The 23,592-nt window shown below is 33.8% G+C and overlaps 1 protein-coding gene, 2 long non-coding RNA genes and 1 other non-coding gene across 4 annotated transcripts in view; 3 read left to right on the top strand and 1 right to left on the bottom strand.

Annotated features, from left to right (window-relative positions):
• Positions 1–5,742: 5,742 nt before the first annotated feature.
• LOC149789632 (putative serine/threonine-protein kinase pats1) overlaps positions 5,743–23,592 on the top strand; it is a 95,720-nt gene continuing 77,870 nt past the window's right edge. Inside the window, exons 1-3 of the mRNA XM_089973343.1 lie at positions 5,743–5,844; positions 6,456–6,704; positions 18,908–19,029. Coding sequence (XP_089829469.1) covers positions 5,755–5,844; positions 6,456–6,704; positions 18,908–19,029 — 461 coding nt within the window. The 5' untranslated portion in view covers positions 5,743–5,754. The remainder of the gene's footprint in view (positions 5,845–6,455; positions 6,705–18,907; positions 19,030–23,592) is intronic.
• Positions 8,136–9,696, top strand: LOC149789635 (uncharacterized). The gene is made up of 3 exons (XR_016423960.1): positions 8,136–8,299; positions 9,012–9,087; positions 9,551–9,696. It is a non-coding gene; the product is annotated as an uncharacterized LOC149789635 (long non-coding RNA).
• LOC149789634 (uncharacterized) lies at positions 11,127–12,699 on the bottom strand. The gene is made up of 2 exons (XR_016423959.1): positions 12,452–12,699; positions 11,127–11,651 (listed from the first exon to the last, which is right to left on the bottom strand). It is a non-coding gene; the product is annotated as an uncharacterized LOC149789634 (long non-coding RNA).
• On the top strand, positions 15,710–15,782 carry Trnap-cgg (transfer RNA proline (anticodon CGG)). Its single transcript has one exon. It is a non-coding gene; the product is annotated as a tRNA-Pro (tRNA).

The following is a 23,592-nucleotide window of genomic DNA, read 5'->3' as shown; positions in this document are numbered from 1 at the left end:
CAATCTGGTCTGATGTATTGATAGCGTTCTGAATGACCATAATATATTCTCTGTATCTACCCTAGAAAATCCTGAGTGGATCGCTGTTTGGTTTTAATAAACCAAAGTAATCCAATGAAAGGCATTTTACAGACACAAGTGTCTGTTTCCTGTATGCAGTGATTAAATGATAGTATTATGTCTTTATTTTTTTAAAACTGATGATACATATGATCACCTTCAATGTGCAATATTAGTTATGTTAATTAACGAGTGGGCAATATTTGAATTTCAAAGACAAAAGTGTATGCCATGATCACTTTAGTAGGATGATTTGTCAAGTGAGGTTATCTTTTCTGTTTGAATAAATATTGTTAACTAAACTATTTTCGCAAGTTATGACATAAGAATGATTCAAAGAAAGAAAATTCATTAAATTGAACATATAAAATGTAATACTGCAACAGAGTCTAGATGAACTATTTCTTCAGAGACACAATCCAGACTCTGTGGCAGCAAAATTATCAAATAGGACACAACTAAGAGACAATCACATTTTCAGTCACAATGGTTTGACAATTATCAATGGCTTGAATTCATTGACTGTGAAGGCAAAGTGATTTGCAGTTACTGCAAAAAAAGTTCCCAAACTGTCACAGATTTTAAATTCTACCAGTGGACTTGTAAGTGTAACTGACAAATTCAGGATTTAATCAAGCAAGTCTCATGATAGTATTATACCTAATAAAGCAAAATGTAGCACAGTATATTCATGACACTTAGGCCAGCATGTACAAAATATTCCTCAAGTTACAGTTGCTAGCACTCCACTAAGAAATGTCATTTTATAATAAATAAAAATGTAATGGAAAAAAAAATCGATAAAGTGATTGCACTCTTTAACATAGCCTACTACCTAACTCAATAATGAAAATGATTTGGTTCATTATATCTTTGTGTTTTATGGAATAAATGCATACATCTGATTGAATTTTAGGCAAGAGACTGAACTTTTGGGTTAAGTTAAAATGTATGTGGAACAAATGCATTTTCTAAAACTACTTGTATCAGTGTGCATTGTGACTTTTCTTTAAGATAACTCTAAATGGTACTGGGTATATATCATTTTCTTCAACTGCACACTGTTGTCTTCCATTTGATTTGATGACTTACAGCTATACTGTCTACACAGTAGGCCTCAGTATCAGGAAAAATTCGGTATACTTCAGTTACAGCTGAAATAAGTTTTGCATTAGTACCTGAATCAGACAAAAAAGGTTGTGTTCTGGTGTGTGAATAGAAATGGCTAAAAGTAATATAGACAAAAGCCATAAGAGTACACAAGTTACCTATGAAAACCACCAATTCACTTGCATGTGTGGCATACAAGTTCAAAGATTTGCTTTATGTTTATTTGTGTACACACATTGTTCAACTCCTAAGATATTTTAAGAGCTATTTCTCTATTGTATGCATAATTCATTTACAAATGTGATTAGTGGGCCACACCAAAGGCCATACTATTAGTTCACTTGGCAATATGGTAACGTCAGCTGAAAAGCATAATCATCCATTAAAAGAGCATTATGATATGAACATTAGGTATTTAGAACATATAGATTTTTCTTTTCCAAATGGAGTCCAAGTAATTATTGCCCAATCCAGGTATAATTTTGTACACAAGTAAAGAACAAAATAAGATAAATCTTCATTTATTTGCAATTGACAATACACTTCTTAATGAATATACACTTTTACATTTATTTTGTATCACTTGAATAAACAATATTTCTTTCAGTTCATTTTAAACTTTTATTTTATATCACTTGAGTAAACAATATCTCTTTCATTTCATTTAACACTTAGAAACAGGTTCTTCAAGTTACAATAATCAACTCTGGAAACAATAAACAAACTGGAACTTTTGACCTAATTATATTACATTTACTAGGGTAAAAACAATAAATTCCTTAACATAATAAATTAACAGTTCCAGTTAATCAAACACAAAATCATCTTTTATACAGGGTGTGAACTGTTAATATTTACAGGATAAAGCTTATAGTTTCCAAATTGATTGAAGCTTACATGTTGCAGTTGCTGGCACATATCTATTTCCAGCATGGTTTGCATACATTCCACCTTTAATAATTTTGTTACTTCCCTACCCCACCCCATTCAGTAACAAGTATCAAAAATCAGGCTCATTCTAAGGCAAAGTCTGTAACTTGTGTACCACAGTCATCAGAGTGACAAAGATGCAAAACTTTATGATGCCTGTCAAAGGAAGAAAACAGTTTGTTGTTTACCCAAGTTTTGAACCAGTTAACTTGAATTCTCAGACCATCAATTGCTACAGCCCCACTAATTACAATTGTTAGGGAATAATGAGAACTCACCTTCAGTTATCTGTGTATATATATAATTTTAATAACCAAGAATACCGGATGTCTGGGAACATTATAGCATTCAATGGTAACGTCAGAACTGAGATGAGAGAATTAAACAAGCATAGTACATGACATAATATATCCATAAACTATTGACTGGGAAAAATACTACAGAACACCATTTCTGCTGGCAGTAAGATGTTGAACCTATATGTCATAAATATCAGGTTGGACATCTAGGACCAGTAATATTCATAATGGGCAGTACCCACCCCCCACCCCCCAAGTGAGAAGGGCCTGATTTGTAATCTAAGCCACCCAACCTATCACAGCCTTTATAGTACTTGAAACAAATATTGAGTAATAGTAAAACAAACTCTGAAAGTTATTAAAACCAATTTGTTATATTTCCATAACTCTGCATAGTTAACTGTGCAAGCAGACTTAAACATATCAGTGTATGACAGTTAAATTGAGCTATAACATTGATTAACAGAAGCTACGAATTCATCAACAAGCAGTGAACAATCATCTTCACAATAAATGTCAAACATTAGCATCCATAAGCTGTCAAGACAAGTTGTTACACTGGATATATAATCATCCATTTATTTCAAACAAGCTGTGAAAAACGAACCTCACGTCCGCTATATGTACGCTGGCCATTGCAAAGGATGCTTTAATAGATTAATGTTTATCGTCGTGTCTTGACAACCATTTTGCGCGCGCACACCGGAAAGTCATGCTATATATTTGTTACTTGTGAACGTATTCGTGGGCAGTACGCTATATATTGTTCCCGGGGCCGTGTTCGCGGGCAGAATGCTATATGTTTGTTCTTCGTGAACGTATTTTTGGGCAGTTACTTTGTCATCTTCAACCTAAAGGTCAAAACTGCCCATGAAATTTATATATCTGCCCACGAACCGAAAACATGAATAGGACTATAACATAAGTGTATATACTTATTTTCAACATATACATAATTACTATGTAAGAAATACAACCTATGTATATGTATTTTGATTTGAAATGTAAACTATATCATGTCCTTCCCGTAAACCCACTTTCGGGATGACTGCCCACAACGCACCTAAAACGTGTATATATATATATATATATATATATATATATATATATATATATATATATATATATATATATATAACCTGTCAAAAGTAACCACCCTTGAGAAAATGCAATATTGGCCTTATTACATAGGTGACCTCTATACAGAGGTTTATCTCATTATTATTCTTGTTTCACTATCAACAAAGTTGTTTACTCTGCATTATTCAATCATAAACTGTGTAAACAGTATGTTGTTACATGCCAGTTTAAGCAGACAGATAAAAAGGCCGTAAGAGTGATTTTTTAATGCCACACCCTGTGATTTAAATAAGAAGATAAAGTACATGAGGGCATAAGCATGAAATAATACATGTTTTGCACATTGATTCACACGAATTTTCTTTATGAAAACAATGATTTCCTTGTAAAGCAAAAGTTCAGTTTAATTGTACTGCAGAGTAGTCAGTATCGCTTGACTTTACTGATCATTGCCATCTTAGCTCTGTCTGGGTGGGTTTAAGTGAGAAAGCTGCCAGTAATTTCCTGTTGGTTCTTCCTCCACCATCAATAATGGCCACCATATATATAGCCTGTCTTGCAGAGAAATGTTGTAAAGCCACAAAACAACCAACCAACTCACACTGACTGCCTCATGCCAGGTGACCATTATATATGTGACATTTATAAAGTAAATTTGAATGGGGCACACTGGTACATCCTTTGAGGCAATGTGATGTGGTAAGATCAATGTTTGGACAGTGTATATATATATATATATATATATATATATATATATATATATATATATATATATATATATATATATATATATATATATATATATATATATATATATATATATATATATATATATATATATATATATATATATGACAGATATGTTACGCTTTCTCTTTTGCAAGATTCTGATAAATTGTCCAGACTTCAACGGCTGATGAAACTGTTGTCTGGACCAGATCAGAAGTCTGATGTCAGCCAGTAACAAGAAGGTCATAGAGACGATATCTACCAAAGGGAACCAGCTTCTGAAGACGATATAACTCATAGCAATGATACATCAGCTAGCTAGTCCAATACCAGACCAAGAAGTTAAATTAGAATACTCCCAGCCAGCAGAATTGTCTGTTATCAAGGTGGATGGTGGACATGGTGTGGAACATTCAGCCCAAATAACAAGCACTGTTACAGTTCCAATGAGTAAAGGAAAGTCCAGTGAGAAAGTGAAGAAGAAGGATGCAGTGATGGAAATCATCCATTTGATAAATGAACATGCCGACAAACTAGAGAAGGATACAGTGAAATATGCAGCATTGTCGATATGGGATTTTGCAGGGCAGTATGCCTTCTATACTACTCATCAAACATTTCTAACGAGTCGTGCACTGTATCTCCTGGTCATAGATCTCAGTCAACAAGTCACAGATCTCATAGAAGATGACAAGTGTTTCATTGATATGGAGGGAATAAAACCATGTAAAGTTCATGGTAAGTAGAACGCCTTTAGCCATGAATAACAAACCAAGAAAATGGGAGTGCATAGAGAGCTAGAGAGAAAGGTTTCTCTTGAAGCTTGTATGTAATGAACTAAGACTACTGTAGTTCTAGGGAGTTGTTTTGAAAAAAAACTTTAAAATTACATATTGACACAAGTTTTAAAAAAGGCATAAGAAAGTAAAGGGTATTGCTATTTGCACTAATGTATAATGCATATTGGAACAAATGGTATTGTTTATTGACACTACATGTATAATGTATACTGGAACAAATGGTATTGGTTATTGACACTACATGTTTAATGTATATTGGAACAAATGATATTGGTTATTGACACTACATATATAATGCATATTGGAACAAATAGTATTGGTTATTGACACTACATGTATAATGCATATTGGAACAAATAGTATTGGTTATTGACACTACATGTATAATGTGTATTCAAATAAAGGATATTGGCTTATTTACATTAAATGTGGAGAACATCAAGCATCTTTCCATACTTATTTGCTTGCAGAACTGAAAGTCATCCCCAAAATGGGTGTAACAGTCCTGTGTACATAACATTTCACCAAAGTTTTAATTGTATCTTTGTAGACTTGATGTAACATTGTTGAATTTGTTTTTATGTAATTTATGTTATTAATGGAGGACCATAAGGAAATTCATCTAGAAATTAAAATTATTATTATTATTATCATTATTATAATTATTATTATTATTATTATTTATTTACTTGATACAGTTACATAGTAAGTAGTTTCTGTTTTCTTCAGACCTGGTTGAGATTTGGATGAACTCAATACACACATGTGCACCATCACTTCATGCCAACATTCCTCATGTGATTCTGGTTGGCACACATGTGGATAAGCTTTCCGAGGTATATTCAATTTGAATTTAATTCTTAGAATTTGCATTAATGATTTACTTAAAGTTGGTATACACAACTTTGCCTATTGTATATTTTCCTATTTTGTCTTATATTTGAGGATATAAAGAAAAGTTTCATAGAGGCATTTGCTCTTGACAAGACAACATCATTTGGCCATGACCATTGATTAGGACATTTTTAGGGGAGAAATAGTGAAATTAAAATGAAAATGAAACTCAACAGTATTCATTACTTGTGGAAATGCATTATTTAGTACTGAATTACTGAATTCCTATATTTAAATAAATAAGAAAAAGGGTGAATACTGAAATAATACAAAAATTGATATGTATTGTCTATGGAGACAGGTGGTTTTAATATGGAGGTAATAACTATATTTAGGATAGATTGAGAGAGAGAGAAGTGCAGGCATATCTGGAGGGACGGATAATTAAATGTAAACAGTCTGACAGAGAAGTATACAATAGATAGATTGATACACAGAATGTCATGTTGCTAATAAATAAGCAGCATTGGTTATAAGTATGCTTGATTTAGAATGTAAATGACACTCACAAAAATGCATGTGAAATGACCAGTTTAATTCATTTTATTTACAGAAATCTCGAAAAGATGTCATTGACAAGTACTTTAAGGAACTCCGCTACATTTTGAAAGACAAGCCAACCATACGCCACCTGATGCATGATATTGCCATTGATAACACCCATAATGATCCTATGCTGGAAACACTGAAAAGAAGAATTTTTGAATTAGCATCTGAACAGTCGCATTGGGGGGAGGAAAAACCAGCCCGCTGGATTCCCTTGGAACAAGCAATCATGACGCTAAAAGATTCTGGTGTGAAGGTAAAGCTAACAGGAAAACTTATGACATTTATTCATCTTCCATAACTTAAAACATTTATTCACCTTCAAACGCCCATGCATTTTCATACACCTAATATATTCATCCATATTTTGCATTTCTCGTTTCTGTAATCTATGTATAACTTTGCTTTACATGATCTACTGGTTCCGATCTTATTCGATGTCATGTACTTGGGATAAAGAAGAATCCTATTGATTTTAAGGTCAGAGGTCAGAGACTCTGCAGGTGAAAAATAAAAATAGTTTATGTGCAAACACTTCATTTTTCAACCATATATCTTCACCAAAGATTGTATATGGCTTACTCTTTTGGTAAGGTTTAATTCTACTGTTATTGGAGTTCAAGGCTAAAGGTCATGTTCAGTAAGTGGATGAAAAAATATTTTTGCATAATAACTTGATTTTGGAGGTAAAAGGTTAAAGGTCATGGTCTTTGTAGCTGGAAGAAGAAGAAAGATTTTTGCATAATAACTTGAATTTCGGACCATGCATCTTGACCAAAATTTGTGCAGTTGAAGTTTTGGAGAGAACTATTGATTTTGGCACAAAATGTCAAAGGTCCAGGAAATTGTGACTTGACAAAAAGTGGAGTTTTGCACACCTATGTTCAAGATCAAATTCCTTGATAATGTAATGTGTATGGCTTGCACTTGAGTAACTTGTTAGATTCTAGGGTTTTAAAGTTACAAAGCCCAAGTCATGGAAATCCAATACCAAATCATGGAAATCTAATACCAAGTCATGTAAGTCTAATACCATGTCATGTAAGTCTAATACCAAGTCATGTAAGTCTAATACCAATTCATGGTGAGTATGATACCAAGACATGTGAATCTAATACCAAGTCATGTAAGTCTTATATCAAGTCATGCACGTCTTATATCAAGTCATGGTGAGTATGGTACCAAGACATTGTGAATCTAATACCAAGTCACGTAAGTTTAATACCAAGTCATGTAAGTCTTATATCAAGTCATGGTGAGTATGATACCAAGACATTGTAAATCTAATACCAAGTCATGTAAGTCAAATACCATGTCATGTAAGTCTTATATCAAGTCATGTAAGTATAATACCAAATCAAGATAAGTCTAATACCAAGTCATGTAACTCATGTACCATGTAAATATAAGTCTAATAGCAAGTCAAGGTAAGTCTAATACCAAGTCAAGATAAGTCTAATACCAAGTCAAGATAAGTCTAATACCAAGTCATGTAAGTCTAATACCATGTCATGTAAGACTTATATCAAGTCATGCAAGTCTAATACCAAATCAAGATAAGTCTAATACCAAGTCAAGTAACTATTGTACCAAGTCAAAGTAAGTCTTATAGACCATTCTTAATGAGATCCTCATGAATATTAATGTATCGCGAAAACGAGGCTACGGTAGGCAGACTGAGAAAAAATATGGCGTCTTACTGTACATCGAGTAACGATCTGAGCTGTTTGCCAGATATTTCTTTTACATTCGTTGAGAATTTCATCACGGGTGTCTCCAGCAGTTCAAGGAATGAACAGATGACAAAAGGATTCAAGTATTACAGTGAGGGATATGTCCATTCTCTTAAAGGTAAGTTGATTTACGTCCTATCTTGAGTGTACTTTTTCTCTACTGCACACAAAACACAAGTTAACGATATAGAAATGAAACTATTTAAAGCATATTTTTTTTTCTGAGTAGGTCTGATTTAGATGTACAGCTGTCAGTCAGCACTGTGGTCAAAACACGCGGTCAAAATAAAACATTTACAAAACGTGCATAGTGACACAAACTGCCCTTTTAACCAACCACGCCCCCTTCCTCACCAATAGAGACTTTGTGGTGCGCTTTAAATAGTTTTGGGTACATACCTTGAATTTTAATATGTATCAAAAGTACACAACCTGACATTTTTATATTTACCCACAAAACAGCAGGATTATTTGTTCAAAGCTGTTTTATATCCATTCATATATATATATATATATATATATATATATATATATATATATATATATATTTTTTTTTTTTCTTTTCAAAGAGCACCCTGCCCCCAAATACACAAATTGGTCCCTTATTTATGTGAACTTCTTCATTGTTCATTGATTATAATTATTATTAGTTTTGTGGTGTTGGTAGATGGATGAATTTAACACCCAGTATGTAACTGCACACATTAGATCAAGTAAACATAATAGGGAATAATCGTGTCTAAACAATATAACATTTTGTCATTTTATGTATGGGATATTATGTTAATCTGTTTATTAAACTGAGTTTCTCTTTTATTTTCATTTTATAGAGATGGAAATGAATGCCTTGTCAAGGGACGGTGTTTTAGATCACAAAAGAAGAACGAGTCACCACATGTTGTTGAGGTAAACCTGTCATTTTCATTCATATTTATATTATAAATTATTAAAATTATATTCAACATGCACATATATTTTTAATATTTCAACACTTAAAATATTATCGAAATTCAGATCTTGCATAAATGCTGTCTACGATACAGTTTGGCCATATCATATTTCTTCAAATAAACTTTCCAGGACTGTCTATTTTCCTAAATTAGGATTGCTTTTGGAATACAAAATGAGTATGCTGTAAAGAAAAGAAGAAAAGAAAATTATCCGATTTGTATCCTTTTTAAAAGAAATTTCAACAACAAAAATTTGTAAAACCTGCTTAAGAAATCAAGGAAAATAATTTGTATTGCATAAATGACACCCCAGTGTGTAGGAACATTTTATTTGAATAAGAAACAAAATCACCTTTTAAATTATTGCGATTTATGATTTTGGTTTGTTTTTAAATAAAAAAATAACTTTTTTCTTCTAGAGAATGAATGACAATGTCAATCTGTACCCAAGTGGCATAATTGTGAGCCCATTTTGTCATTGGCTTGCTGCAACTCCTGATCGTAAAGTCTACAACCCCAACATGACCCCCCCTTATGGTTTGATGGAGATTAAATGTCCAGTTGCAGACACTTTACTATCTCTGAAGTACCTTGCGGTTTCTAATGATGCATTGAAATTGAAGACAAACCACAACTACTACTACCAAGTTCAAATGCAGTTGGCAGTTACAGGACTGGAATGGTGTGATTTCTGTGTGTGGTTGGAAAATGACTTTCATGTTGAGACTATTCTGTTTGACAGGGAATTTTGGCAAGCTGTCAAGGACAAGCTTGATCTCTTCTGTTATAGATTCTACCTCAATTAGTACGTTCTCCTGTTTGTATATATGCATATGAATGTTTTGTAAGATATATTAAAATGAATTTTCTATGCCTTTACATTATTAAATCATTCTGACAACTCCAAGCAAAATGGCTGCAAGTCATTTGCCAATGTGGACTTTGTTGCATTGCTTTTAAAATCTACTTACAGAAATTGTCAATTTTAAATTCAGCGTAGCTGGTTTTGCTTACTATATATGTATATAGGCCGGAACAGTCACCCATAGATGCATTATAGAATTGTGTATCATTTTCACATGAACCCTTTGAATAATTGTGTGTGTATATATATATATATATATATATATATATATATATATATATATATATATATATATATATATATATATATATATCGACATATACACATCTTACCAAAGGTATTTGCATGAAATTCAAGATGTCATTGAAATATTACACGATGTTACTAAAGGTGTTTTAAAAAAAACTTGTATATTACTGAAATGTTAATAAAATGAACAAGATTCACACATCTAAAAGGTATTTGCATGACAAGATGCCAATGAAATGTGGCATGATTTTAAGGTCTAAAAATAAACTACTGAAATGTCAATAAAATGAACCTTATGTGGTACTTTCATAATGTCTCAGTATCTTTGTTTTCATTCACAAGTTCTACATGATACTTCCATGTCACAAAATGCTATTTCTTTTGTTTAATTAGTGGTCATTTGAACAAAGTCAGTACATTTGCTACTGTCCACAACTGATTTATTGACCCAGAAATTGTCAAAGGCACCACAGACTGTAATAACTTTGTATTCTTTCACCCTCTTAATGTATCTTTACACATGTATCCTCAGGCTTGCAATTTTTTGATTGGTTTCCACCTGGGAAGCTGTGAACTACCCATAACTACACCGAAAGTGTGGTGTTGCAATGGAAACACCAGTACCTTCTAAAACTTTATGTAAAACAAAACCTTTATCTGCCATGATTTGGTCCCCTGGTTCTAACAAATCTATAAGCCCTGACAGCTTTGTGATCTCCACATCACTCATGCATCCAGAGTACAAGGAAGACACACGTGATTGCACCGTGTGGGGCTATCCCTACCAAACCTTTTCAGGTGTTGTGAGTTTTGTAGTTTGAATAAGTCTTTGATGCAAGCACTAGAGATGGTCTTTCTGTAAATATTTATGTGCAGTCAATAATAATTCTAGTTCCTGGGTAGGACAGTTGAAAATCGAGAGGCATATTTGCTTGAACCTGCTCACGACTTGGTAAGAAATACAAATAATTTGTCCACATGATTATTTTCCGACTTACAGAATACCTGTGAATATTAAATCGAACAGACATATCTTCAATCGGAAATCCACATCTAAATCTACACAAAAACATGAAAAGTTCATCCACTGGGTCCATTGCCTTTTGCCGTCCCCTGATGTTGATGTCATTCCCAGTGCTGTAATATAAGCTCTTCATTCTAATTGCAGTAGGTTTGGTGCTATTGAAGAAGGTTATAAAAACCTCATATGTGGGAAAACCAGTGTAAAATTCTATCATTTCATCATCATCTGTAAATCTGTTCAATCCAAATTTCTCCATGTTTATTTTTGTTTATTCAAATCTTGCAGTTGCCTTTCCTTCTCTTCCAATTCTGTTACTGCTTTCCTCAGTCTCTTCTCCAGCTCTGTAATTTTACTTTTGCATGCTATATGCAACTCACAGGATCTGAAGAAGATAAAATAATAATGTAGCTTTTCATCAACATTTGTTAACTATAATGGAGACAAAAAAATATAACTAGTAAAGTTACCAGCTTCACTATAATTTAAAATTATACAAGAGTTTTAACAGAGGCTGCTTTCCACTGATTGTCTGCTCTCTCTCTCTCTCTCTCTCTCTCTCTCTCTCTCTCTCTCTCATACACATAAACACTGTGTCATGCACACACCATGAAATAAATGTGTAAAACAAAAGTTACAAAGCTGTGGTTTGATTAAATATCAGTGCCATCTGGAGGAGAACAGCAAGCAAAATAAACCCCACATAAATCAGGTCTTTTCAGAGTAAATAAGAGAAATTATGCAGTGATGTTTTATCAACAGCTTCATTAATTCTTATCCTTTCTCTCTCTCTCTCTCTCTCTCTCTCTCTCGTAATTTCATTCAACTTGTACTCTCATCATTTTCATTGTACTGGTGCTATCTCTCTTCTCTATCGTGGTCATTTACATTCTACTTGTTTTTTTAACGAGGTAATAACTTTACTTTTTCTGTACTTACTACTCCTACGCAAAATTCATAATTTCTTATAAAAATGCGCTGCTTGGAGGTACGCCCAGTTTTCGATGACCCCGTTATGTGGAATGGGACTAGGGGTAACATTTTTAGAAACCTGTCATTATAAAACACACATACATACAATCATTTACTTCATCGACAGAATCTATTTTGCGTTTGTAATTCTTATTCTTACATCATTCAGTTGCAAGAAAATATAAACACACCAACAATCATCCAGTTTCTTACCTTAAAATTCAGCCCCTCATCACGACGTATTGCAACAATCCATTTTCTACGAAGCTCCATCTTCTTCACTGATGGGATATGGTGGAAGCTTAAATCTATGTGAATTTTAGCATTCCCATTGCACAACGGAACACAACAATAATTGTCACGATTTTTTCTGTTGCCGGTATCAACTGTGGCAGCCATGGTTGCGAGGTAAAATGAAGCTGGTGCCTATATTAGCCTCGTTTTGGATTCGCTGACCCAGGGTCACATGAATATATGAATACATTCTAAGAATGGTCTATAGCAAGTCAAGGTAAGTCTAATATCAAGTCATGTAAGTCTTGTACCAAATCAAGGTAAGTCTAATACCAAGTCAAGTTAAGTCTTATTGCAAATCAAGGTAAGTCTAATACCAAGTCATGTAAGTCTAATACCAAGTCATGTAACTATTGTACCAAGTCAAGTTAAGTCTTATAGCAAGTCAAGATAAGTCTAATACCAAGTCATGTAAGTCTAATACCAAGTTATGTAAGTCTAATACCAAGTCAAGATAAGTATAAAACCAAGTCATGTAACTATTGTACCAAGTCAAGGTAAGTATATTACCAACTAAAGATAAGTCTAATACCAAGTCATGTAAGTCTTGTACCAAGTCAAGGTAAGTCTAATACCAAGTCATATAGAGTCTGGAGCCCAGAGTGGCCTAGTGGTTTGAAGTACTCTTTGTTACAGATCTGTGCCATCTCACCTCTGTTTGCATGTGTTCGAGTCTCGGATTTGGCTGATGTGGGTATGTGAGATAGATTGCCAGTAGCTTCTATTGGGTCCTTGGTTCTTTCTGGGGTTTTCCCGGGTTCTTCCTCCACCATTAATACTGGCCTCCATGTATAGCCTATTGTGTGCTGAAAATGGCATTAAACCCTACAACAACAACAACATAGTGAGTCTAATACCAAGTCAAGGGAAGTCTAATACCAAGTTATTTTGAGTCTAATACCAAGTTACATAAGTCTTTTACCAAGTTAAGATTATTCTACCTCCAAGTTATGTAAGTCTTGTATCAAGTCATGTATGTCTAATAGCAAGTCATTAAATCTAATACCAAGTTTTGTTAAGTCTAATACCAGGTCATGTAAGTCCTGTACCAAGTCAAGGTAAGTCTAATACCAAGTCATGTGAGTCTAGTACCAAGTCAGGTGAGTCTAATACCAAGTCAAGATGAGTCTTGTACCAAGTCAGGTGAGTCTAGTACCAAGTCATGTAAGTCTAATACCAGGTCATGTAAGTCCTGTACCAAGTCAAGGTAAGTCTACTATCATGTCATGTAAGTTTAATACCAAGTCCTGTGAGTCTAATCCAAGTCAAGATAAGTCTAGTACCAAGTCAGGTGAGTCTAGTACTAAGTCATGTAAGTCTAATACCAAGTCATTTAAGTCTTGTACCAAGTTATGTAAGTCTAGTACCAAGTTACGTAAGTCTAATGCAAAATCATGTAAGTCTAATAGCAAGTCATGTAAGTCTTATACCAAGTTATTCAAGTCTAATACCAAGTCATGCAAGTCTAATACCATGTTTTGTAAGTCTAATACCAGGCAGTGTTAGTCTAATAGCAAGTCAAGATAAGTCTAGTACCAAGTCATGTGAGTCTGATACAAAGTCATGTAAGTCTTGTACCAAGTACAGATGAGCCTAATAAGAAAATAGAATTTTCTATTCAGTTCATTTTCATGTGGATATGTTGGTTACTAATCACCTGTCAACATTGCTGTGATTTGTGTCTACATGGATGACTCTGTAATGAAACAAAATAATTTCAACTAATTTATAAAGTTGACCTGTTTGGAATATTTAGGATGATTCAGTCCATATGTCTTTTGGAATGAAACAACCCTAGGCCAGTGTAGTTGACTCTATTAATTCATTTACATCAAATCATCTTGTTACATGGGACAGCGCATCCAAGTCAGTGCAGTGGATGGTTATGTAATATAGTAAAAGTGATTTCAGCTATGAAATCAATGTGATGTGATGCAGACATATACTTTAGCATTCAAATGTGGTTGAAGTGATTTCAACTAAGTGTGATGTGATGCATATTGGAACTCTAAAGGATGTTAACTACAGCATTAAAATACAACCAACTACAGCATTAAACAAAACCTGCATTATTAAAATACAACCAACTACAGTGTTAAAATATATCCAACTACAGCATTAAAATACAACCAACTACAGCATTAAAATACAACCAGCTAACTTGAGCATTGAAATACAACCAACTACAGTATTAAAATACAACCAACTAACTACATCATTAAAATAGAACCAACTGCAACATTAAAATATATCCAACTACAGCATTAAAATACAGCCAACTACAGCATTAAGTAAATCCTGCATTATTAAAATACAACCAACTACAGCATTAAAATACAACCAAGTACAGCATTAAAATACAACCAACTACAGCAGTAAAATATAACTACATCATTAAAATACAACCAACAACAGCATTAAAATACAGCCAACTACAGCATTAAATAAAACCTGCATTATTAAAATACAACAAACTACAGCATTAAAATATATCCAACTACAGCATTAAAATACAACCAACTACATCATTAAAATATAACTACAGCATTAAAATACAACCAGCTAACTTGAGCATTGAAATACAACCAACTACAGTATTAAAATACAACCAACTAACTACATCATTAAAATAGAACCAACTGCAACATTAAAATATATCCAACTACAGCATTAAAATACAGCCAACTACAGCATTAAGTAAAACCTGCATTATTAAAATACAACCAACTACAGCATTAAAATACAACCAAGTACAGCATTAAAATACAACCAACTACAGCAGTAAAATATAACTACATCATTAAAATACAACCAACAACAGCATTAAAATACAGCCAACTACAGCATTAAATAAAACCTGCATTATTAAAATACAACAAACTACAGCATTAAAATATATCCAACTACAGCATTAAAATACAACCAACTACAGCATTAAAATATAACTACAGCATTAAAATACAACCAACTACAGCATTAAAATACAACCAACTACATCATTAGAATACAACCTGCAGCATTAAAATGCAAGCAACTACAGCATTAAAATACAACTAACTAAAATACAAATAACTACAGTATTAAAATACATCTAACTAAAATACAACCAACTACATCATTAAAATAAAACCTGCAGCATTAAAACATGTCCAACTACAGCATTAAAATACAACCACTGCTCCGGTGGCCTAGTGGTTAGAGCGTCCGCCTCGGATGCGGGAGGTCGTGGGTTCAATCCCCATCCGAGTCATACCAAAGACTTACAAAATGATACTAACAGCTGCCTCGCTGGGCGTTCAGCATTAAGGGGTTAATGTTAGGAGTGGTTGGCTTGGTCACAGGATAATGTGACTGGGTGCTACATGTCTGCGGCATGATGCCACAGTGCTAGACTTTGCTATAAACTGCCACATTGCAGACATCGTAGCGAAATGACTGACAAATTGTTAAAGCTATGTTAAAACTCCAAAGTCAGATCACATGACATTAAAATACAACCAACTACAGCATTAAAATATGGCCAACTACATCATTACACTAGGACCAACATCATTAAAATACAACCTACATCATTATAATACAACATACAGCATTAAAATACAGCCAACTACAGCATTACAATACAACCGACATCATTATCATACAGCCAGCTACAGCATTAAAATACAACCTACAGCATTAAAATACAGCCAACTACAGCATTACAATATAATTCTAAGTGATTCTGAAAACTGGGATCTTTATTGAGTGAGAAATAAGTAGGGAGTAAGACAATGTGACTTGAATCCATCTTTCACTTGGGACTGTCTCCATTAAGACAGTGTGAATTGAATCCATCTTTCACTTGGGATTGTCTCCATTAAGACAATGTGACTTCTTGAATCAATTTTTCACTTGGGATTGTCTCCATTAAGACAGTGTGAATTTAATCCATCTTTCACTTGCGATTGTCTCCATTAAGACAGTGTGAATTGAATCCATCTTTCACTTGCGATTGTCTCCATTAAGACAATGTGACTTGAATCCATCTTTCACATGGGATTGTCTCCATTAAGACAATGTGGCTTTAATCCGTCTTTCACGTGGGATTGTCTCCATTAAGACAATGTGACTTGAATCCATCTTTCACTTGCGATTGTCTCCATTAAGACAATGTGACTTGAATCCATCTTTCCTTTGGGATTGTCTCCATTAAGACAATGTGACTTGAATCCATTTTTCACATGGGATTGTCTCCATTAAGACAATGTGACTTGAATCCATCTTTCACATGGGATTGTCTCCATTAAGACAATGTGAATTGAATCCATCTTTCACTTGCGATTGTCTCCATTAAGACAATGTGACTTGAATCAATCTTTCACTTGGGATTGTCTTCATTAAGACAATGTGACTTCAATCCATCTTTCACTTGGGATTGTCTCCATTAAGACAATGTGACTTGATTAAATCTTTCACTTGGGATTGTCTCCATTAAGACAATGTGACTTGAATCCATATTTCACATGGGATTGTCTCCATTAAGACAATGTGACTTCAATCCATCTTTCACTTGGGATTGTCTTCATTAAGACAATGTGAATTGAATCCATCTTTCACTTGCGATTGTCTCCATTAAGACAATGTGACTTGAATCCATATTTCACTTGTGAATGTCTCCATTAAGACAATGTGACTTGAATCAATCTTTCACTTGGGATTATCTCCATTAAGACAATGTGACTTCAATCCATCTTTCACGTGGGATTGTCTCCATTAAGGCAATCTGACTTGAATCCATCTTTCACTTGTGAATGTCTCCATTAAGACAATGTGACTTGATTCAATCTTTCACTTGGGATTGTCTTCATTAAGACAATGTGAATTGAATCCATCTTTCACTTGCGATTGTCTCCATTAAGACAATGTGACTTGAATCCATATTTCACTTGTGAATGTCTCCATTAAGACAATGTGACTTGAATCAATCTTTCACTTGGGATTATCTCCATTAAGACAATGTGACTTCAATCCATCTTTCACGTGGGATTGTCTCCATTAAGGCAATCTGACTTGAATCCATCTTTCACTTGTGAATGTCTCCATTAAGACAATGTGACTTGATTCAATCTTTCACTTGGGATTGTCTCCATATGAAAAAGGAACTTGTGTACAGGCATTCACATGTAATTCCTGTTTTTTGATTGGGAGTATTGTATTTTTATTATGTATAATTATATTTTATTCCTCAAGGAGAGATTGAAATTGTCTGATTTTTCTGCATTTGTTCAGACAGTTTACAATGAGAACTTAAGTGTGCAAATTATAGATTAGGATGTATCAATCTTGAATGTGCTCATCACATATTACAACTTTTCTAATGTTAATGGGATCTCACTTTAGTTATTAGGCTATAACTCTTTACATTTCTTTCCATCAGTCTGTTGGATTGTAATAACTCGTTACATGTCTTTCCATCAGGTTGTTGGATTGTAATAACTCGTTACATGTCTTTCCATCAGGTTGTTGGATTGTAATAACTCTTTACATGTCTTTCCATCAGGTTGTTGGATTTTAATAACTCTTTACATTTCTTTTTATCAGGTTGTTGGATTGTAATAACTCTTTACATGTCTTTCCATCAGGTTGTTGGATTTTAATAACTCTTTACATTTCTTTTTATCAGGTAGTTGGATTGTAATAACTATTTACATGTCTTTCCATCAGAATGTAAGATTGTAATAACTCTTTACATGTCTTTCGGTTTCCATCAGGTTGTTGGATTGTAATAACTCTTTACATATCTTTCCATCAGGTAGTTGGATTTTAATAACTCTTTACATGTCTTTCAGTTTCCATCAGGTTGTTGGATTGTAATAACTCCTTACATGTCTTTCCATCAGGTAGTTGGATTGTAATAACTATTTACATGTCTTTCCATCAGAATGTAAGATTGTAATAACTCTTTACATGTCTTTCGGTTTCCATCAGGTTGTTGGATTGTAATAACTCTTTACATATCTTTCCATCAGGTAGTTGGATTTTAATAACTCTTTACATGTCTTTCAGTTTCCATCAGGTAGTTGGATTGTAATAACTATTTACATGTCTTTCCATCAGAATGTAAGATTATAATAACTCTTTACATGTCTTTCGGTTTCCATCAGGTTGTTGGATTGTAATAACTCTTCATTTCCTTCCACCGGGTTGTTGGATTATAATAACTCTTTACATGTCTTTTGGTTTCCACCAGGTTGTTGGATTGTAATAACTCCTTACATGTTTTTCCATCAGGTTGTTGGATTGTAATAAGTTAAATAATGCTTTACATTTCTTTTCATCAGGCTGTTATCACGTTCTTGGATTATAATAACTCTTTACATTTCTTTCCATCAGGTTGTAACACGCAGTTTCATTGAAGATATGAATAGATCGGGATCTGTGAGGATTGGGGACATAGATGAACTGGATCTATTCCTTAGGTTCCATCATGAGATGGGCACAATCCTCTACTTCAGGTGAGAGAAAGGCTATTATTTTCCAGTTGAAATGGAAATGTCTATTAATTCACTCTTCATAAAGGCTGTTGTTCCCTGTTGGAATTGCAAGTCTATTAATTGTCATTTAAGGTGAGATTAAAGCTATTTTTCCCAGTTTTACAATGGGAATGTTTATTAATTCATTCTCTGCTAAGTTAATGATGCATTAAATTGTATGCTTAAATTATTCCATTTTTGTATATCGTTTAATATAATGATTCTCTATTATACACTGGTCTGTACCTTGTAGGGAGCCCCAAGTGTCCAAGTGTAGCTCATGACCACACTGTTGTATTGTGTACTGTATGATACTTATAAACCTGGAATCATCTATCTCATGACCACACTGTTGTATTGTGTACTGTATAATACTTCCATGCCTGGAATCATCTATCTCATGACCACATTGTTGTATTGTGTACTGTATAATACTTATAAACGTGGAATCATCTATCTCATGACCACACTGTTGTATTGTGTACTGCGTAATACTTCCATGCCTGGAATCATCTAGCTCATGACCACACTGTTGTATTGTGTACTGTATAATACTTCCATGCCTGGAATCGTCTATCTCATGACCACATTGTTGTATTGTGTACTGTATAATACTTCCATGCCTGGAATCATCTAGCTCATGACCACACTGTTTTATTGTGTACTGTATAATACTTCCATGCCTGGGATCATCTAGCTCATGACCACACTGTTGTATTGTGTACTGTATAATACTTATAAACGTGGAATCATCTATCTCATGACCACACTGTTGTATTGTGTACTGCGTAATACTTCCATGCCTGGAATCATCTAGCTCATGACCACACTGTTGTATTGTGTACTGTATAATACTTCCATGCCTGGAATCGTCTATCTCATGACCACATTGTTGTATTGTGTACTGTATAATACTTCCATGCCTGGAATCATCTAGCTCATGACCACACTGTTTTATTGTGTACTGTATAATACTTCCATGCCTGGAACCATCTAGCTCATGACCATGTTGTTTTATGTGCTACATAATACTTCCATGCCTGGAATCAAAAATATAGCAAGAGAGTACATCTTGATAAATGCTACACCATCCTTAAGTAACTTGCTGTGACCCATATGTACATTTTTGCTGTTGATACTGTTCTCCCTAAACTGGATTGTATGTATCTTTCTTAGTACCACACTTGTGTCAGGAGAAGGTCACTGTGACCCGTTTTTCTCATTTTACTGGTTTAGGTTAGCTCACGACCACATGCAATAGGCTGTATGCATGCATTCTATCCTGTATAAACTCATGAAACGCTGTGATGCATCTTCATGAGCACTATGACCTCATTTCAGTAGATCCAAATTAACCATATTTTGAGCTTCATTGACATTGGGTTATATTTTGTTTAATGATTATTTTTCACAGTTGCTATTTTTCACAATGGTGAACTTGATGATATGTGTTTCTGTTAGTACAACAGTCTTAAAACAGAAAAGGTACAATGTAATTTTTTTATTTTATTTTAATAGCATAGGTCAGGTTTTTCATTTAGTTCATGACCACATGATATTTTTCTTGTTATGCATACAATCAAGAAACTTGGTGAGTGGATGCATCTTGATAGGGTCAACATTTTTTTTTTGTTGTCAAAAGAGGTTTGTGTTACCTATATAAACATGCCAACTCTTAAGAAATTTACCCTTAAAGTATGGACTTACGGCATAATAGAAACAACTACAGAAAAATGATCGTTGCCAAAAATTACAGGTAATTGGTTTGTCCGAGTTTTATTTTAATCCGGGTTTCATTATAGAATTATTGAAATTAGTCAGGGAACCACACTGACTTTACAGCAGCACCCCAGATGCTTTACACTGCACTTATTTGTTCATGTGAAGCATCTGCTTGATCAAACTGTTGATTATAAAAAAAATGAAAAATCACGCCCAGAAAGTGATGAATGTTTCAGACGTAAGGGAAAATATGTTTCTAGAAAAGTGTTAATAATCAACACAGAAGAATAAAAAGGAGCATTCAGGTTCTTGTGAATAAAAGCTGGAAAGGACACGATTACGTTTATATGACATCATGTGCCAATTTGAGTAGTTTTTCATGGCAGGAGATATGACTGCCATCGTCATGTGAAATTTAAAAGAATTTCCAAGAATTATGTCAAGTTGAGAGATAGCAACGTGCAATTGAGTTGCATAGGCTTTGGAATTAGAGGTTTGTGCAACTGTACTAGTGGTAAATAAAGTCTATGCGTACTTACAAACTTTTCAGTTGAACATAATGTTTATCATTGCTGTGTCAAAATTTTAATTGCATTTTCCAGCTTTACAATAGTAGTTATTGATATTTTGTTACACCTTACTGAAGACCTCTCAGTCTTACGGAAAAAATCGACTGCCTTACTGAGACGGACACGACAGAGTTAGCAGGTCTGCCTATATTTCATGCACAGTGACCTTACGTTTGGTTTTGAATTGAACATAAAACTATAATTGGCAACAGGAGCAATGTAAGTAGATACAAGTCTTCTTATTTCTTGGTAGAATGATATAGCAAATGTTTGACGATCAGGTACTTTATTTCTCTTTCACTTTACAACCTCAGATGCTACTGATATGTTATTTGTTAAAGACACCTTATGCACTAGGCTGGATTAAAAGTATGACATAGTCAACCTTTGTGTGCATACTATACACATTTTTTCAAGACAAGATTAAAGTAAATCATAACAATAAGTTGAATAACTATCAGTCACCTAGATTCATGTAAATATGTCATGGTGGTGGAGATGTGAACCTTGACATAGGGTCTGATGTTCAGGAATTTCACTTGTACTGTTGATTTTTTATCCCTGCTTGTAATTATGGATGTACAGGGGGAAATATCACAAATTTGTATCTGTACAGTGCTCAAAGATTTTTTCTCTCAGTATTCTGACAATTTAAATGATTTTGCTTTGCATTTTCTATATGCAGTAAGATCCTCATTTATAGCAATGATATGTAATACTTTTGTTCTCCTACACGTATCTAGATTATCTTTGATTCAGCTATATTGGGTTGTTCCACGATCTAATCGTACCTTAGAAAATTGGCACAAAAAGCAGGTCTGACATACACCTCACTAGCTATTGTTAGCCAATCAGGTAATATGGTAAAGATGATTATACCTTATCTCTTTGCTTTTTAATTGTTGTTATTTAAGCTGGCTAAAGGATAGTTTTGCCTCGGCTCCAATCATGACTGTTTATCATTTCTTCATGCTACATGTAACCGACATATACTGAATGTGGTTTTGGTTTTATTTTTGAAGATTACATAAAATTGCGTTCTCTTGAAACACAACCAATTCGGAGTTTGTTGCATTACGAAATCATGTTTTTGCATGACATGCCATGTTATAGTTTAATTAAAATCAGATCTCCTCTTCACATAGGACAGGGGTGATCTTGCTTTTAAACAGATTACGCCCTATTATGGCAGGTTTGTTAACATCTTGAAAACACATTTTGCATGTCGTTAGTGAGATCAAAAGTTTATCTGACAAATTGTATAATTTTTTTTGACAATCCTGATGGGCTCCTCTTTTAGAGTACAGGATAGGCCTGATCTGAAATTAGAACCCGGGCATCTGGGATTTTTTTAGCACTGCTGTGTGACTGGGGTCCAAACAATTGGATCGCATTAATATCGTTTTCGCGTTAATGTGGGGTTTTACAGTATTTTACTTGTTTCAGAGAACAACTCATTGTCACATACACCGTGTATTCATGTCTAATGTGTATGATGAATAGGTTATCAACACCGTTTACTATCGTGCCGTTGTGGCATGCTGTTCATATATAATGCATATAATTCCATTAAAAAATTGCACACAGATTTGCAATATTCAATAATTTTTTCCCAGTTCATTGCGCCTGAATTAAACGTCTAATATACATCATTAACAGAGTATCAACACCGTTTACTTGCTGTCTGACATCGTACTGTTTTTCGCTTGCAATTAATCCATAAAAGATGTAATTGCATTGCAAAAACTGCATACATATTTAAACTATTCAATAATTTTGTCACATCATTATGTGTCGGAATTCAATGGGAAAATTAACAGCAAAATTAGGTTAAGAAAGACGAAGCACATGTACAGTTCATTATTGTTTCAGGGTCTATGAACATTCTACAAATTTCATACTGCTAACATTTTCTCATATGAGTTTTTGTGTACATTTATCCATTGCAAATTTATAATAATTAATGCTCATATGCCTATTCGTTGAAACAACTACATCAAGAATAATTAACAATCAACACATTCCTTCAGCTTGCATATAACTTTTATATCAGATTTTGTGAATAGCGAAAGAAATGTGTGAAAACTACTATACTAATCATTGTGTAAAGTGCAGAGATCGATTTGCGTTTGTGAACTTGCTGTTCCATAACAGTAAAATATTTTTATAAAATATAGAAAATTAATAAGGAGTTCATAAACAAACACCATACCCATGTCAAACCAGAGAACTAAGTGCCGTGGGCTTCTAATGG

Source organism: Sinohyriopsis cumingii, chromosome 10, assembly GCF_028554795.1.
Source record: "Sinohyriopsis cumingii isolate HCF-2022 chromosome 10, ASM2855479v2, whole genome shotgun sequence".
Classification (NCBI taxonomy): domain Eukaryota; kingdom Metazoa; phylum Mollusca; class Bivalvia; order Unionida; family Unionidae; genus Sinohyriopsis; species Sinohyriopsis cumingii.
The sequence above is the reverse complement of the archived record's forward strand: the minus strand, read 5'-3'. Positions and strand labels throughout refer to the sequence as shown.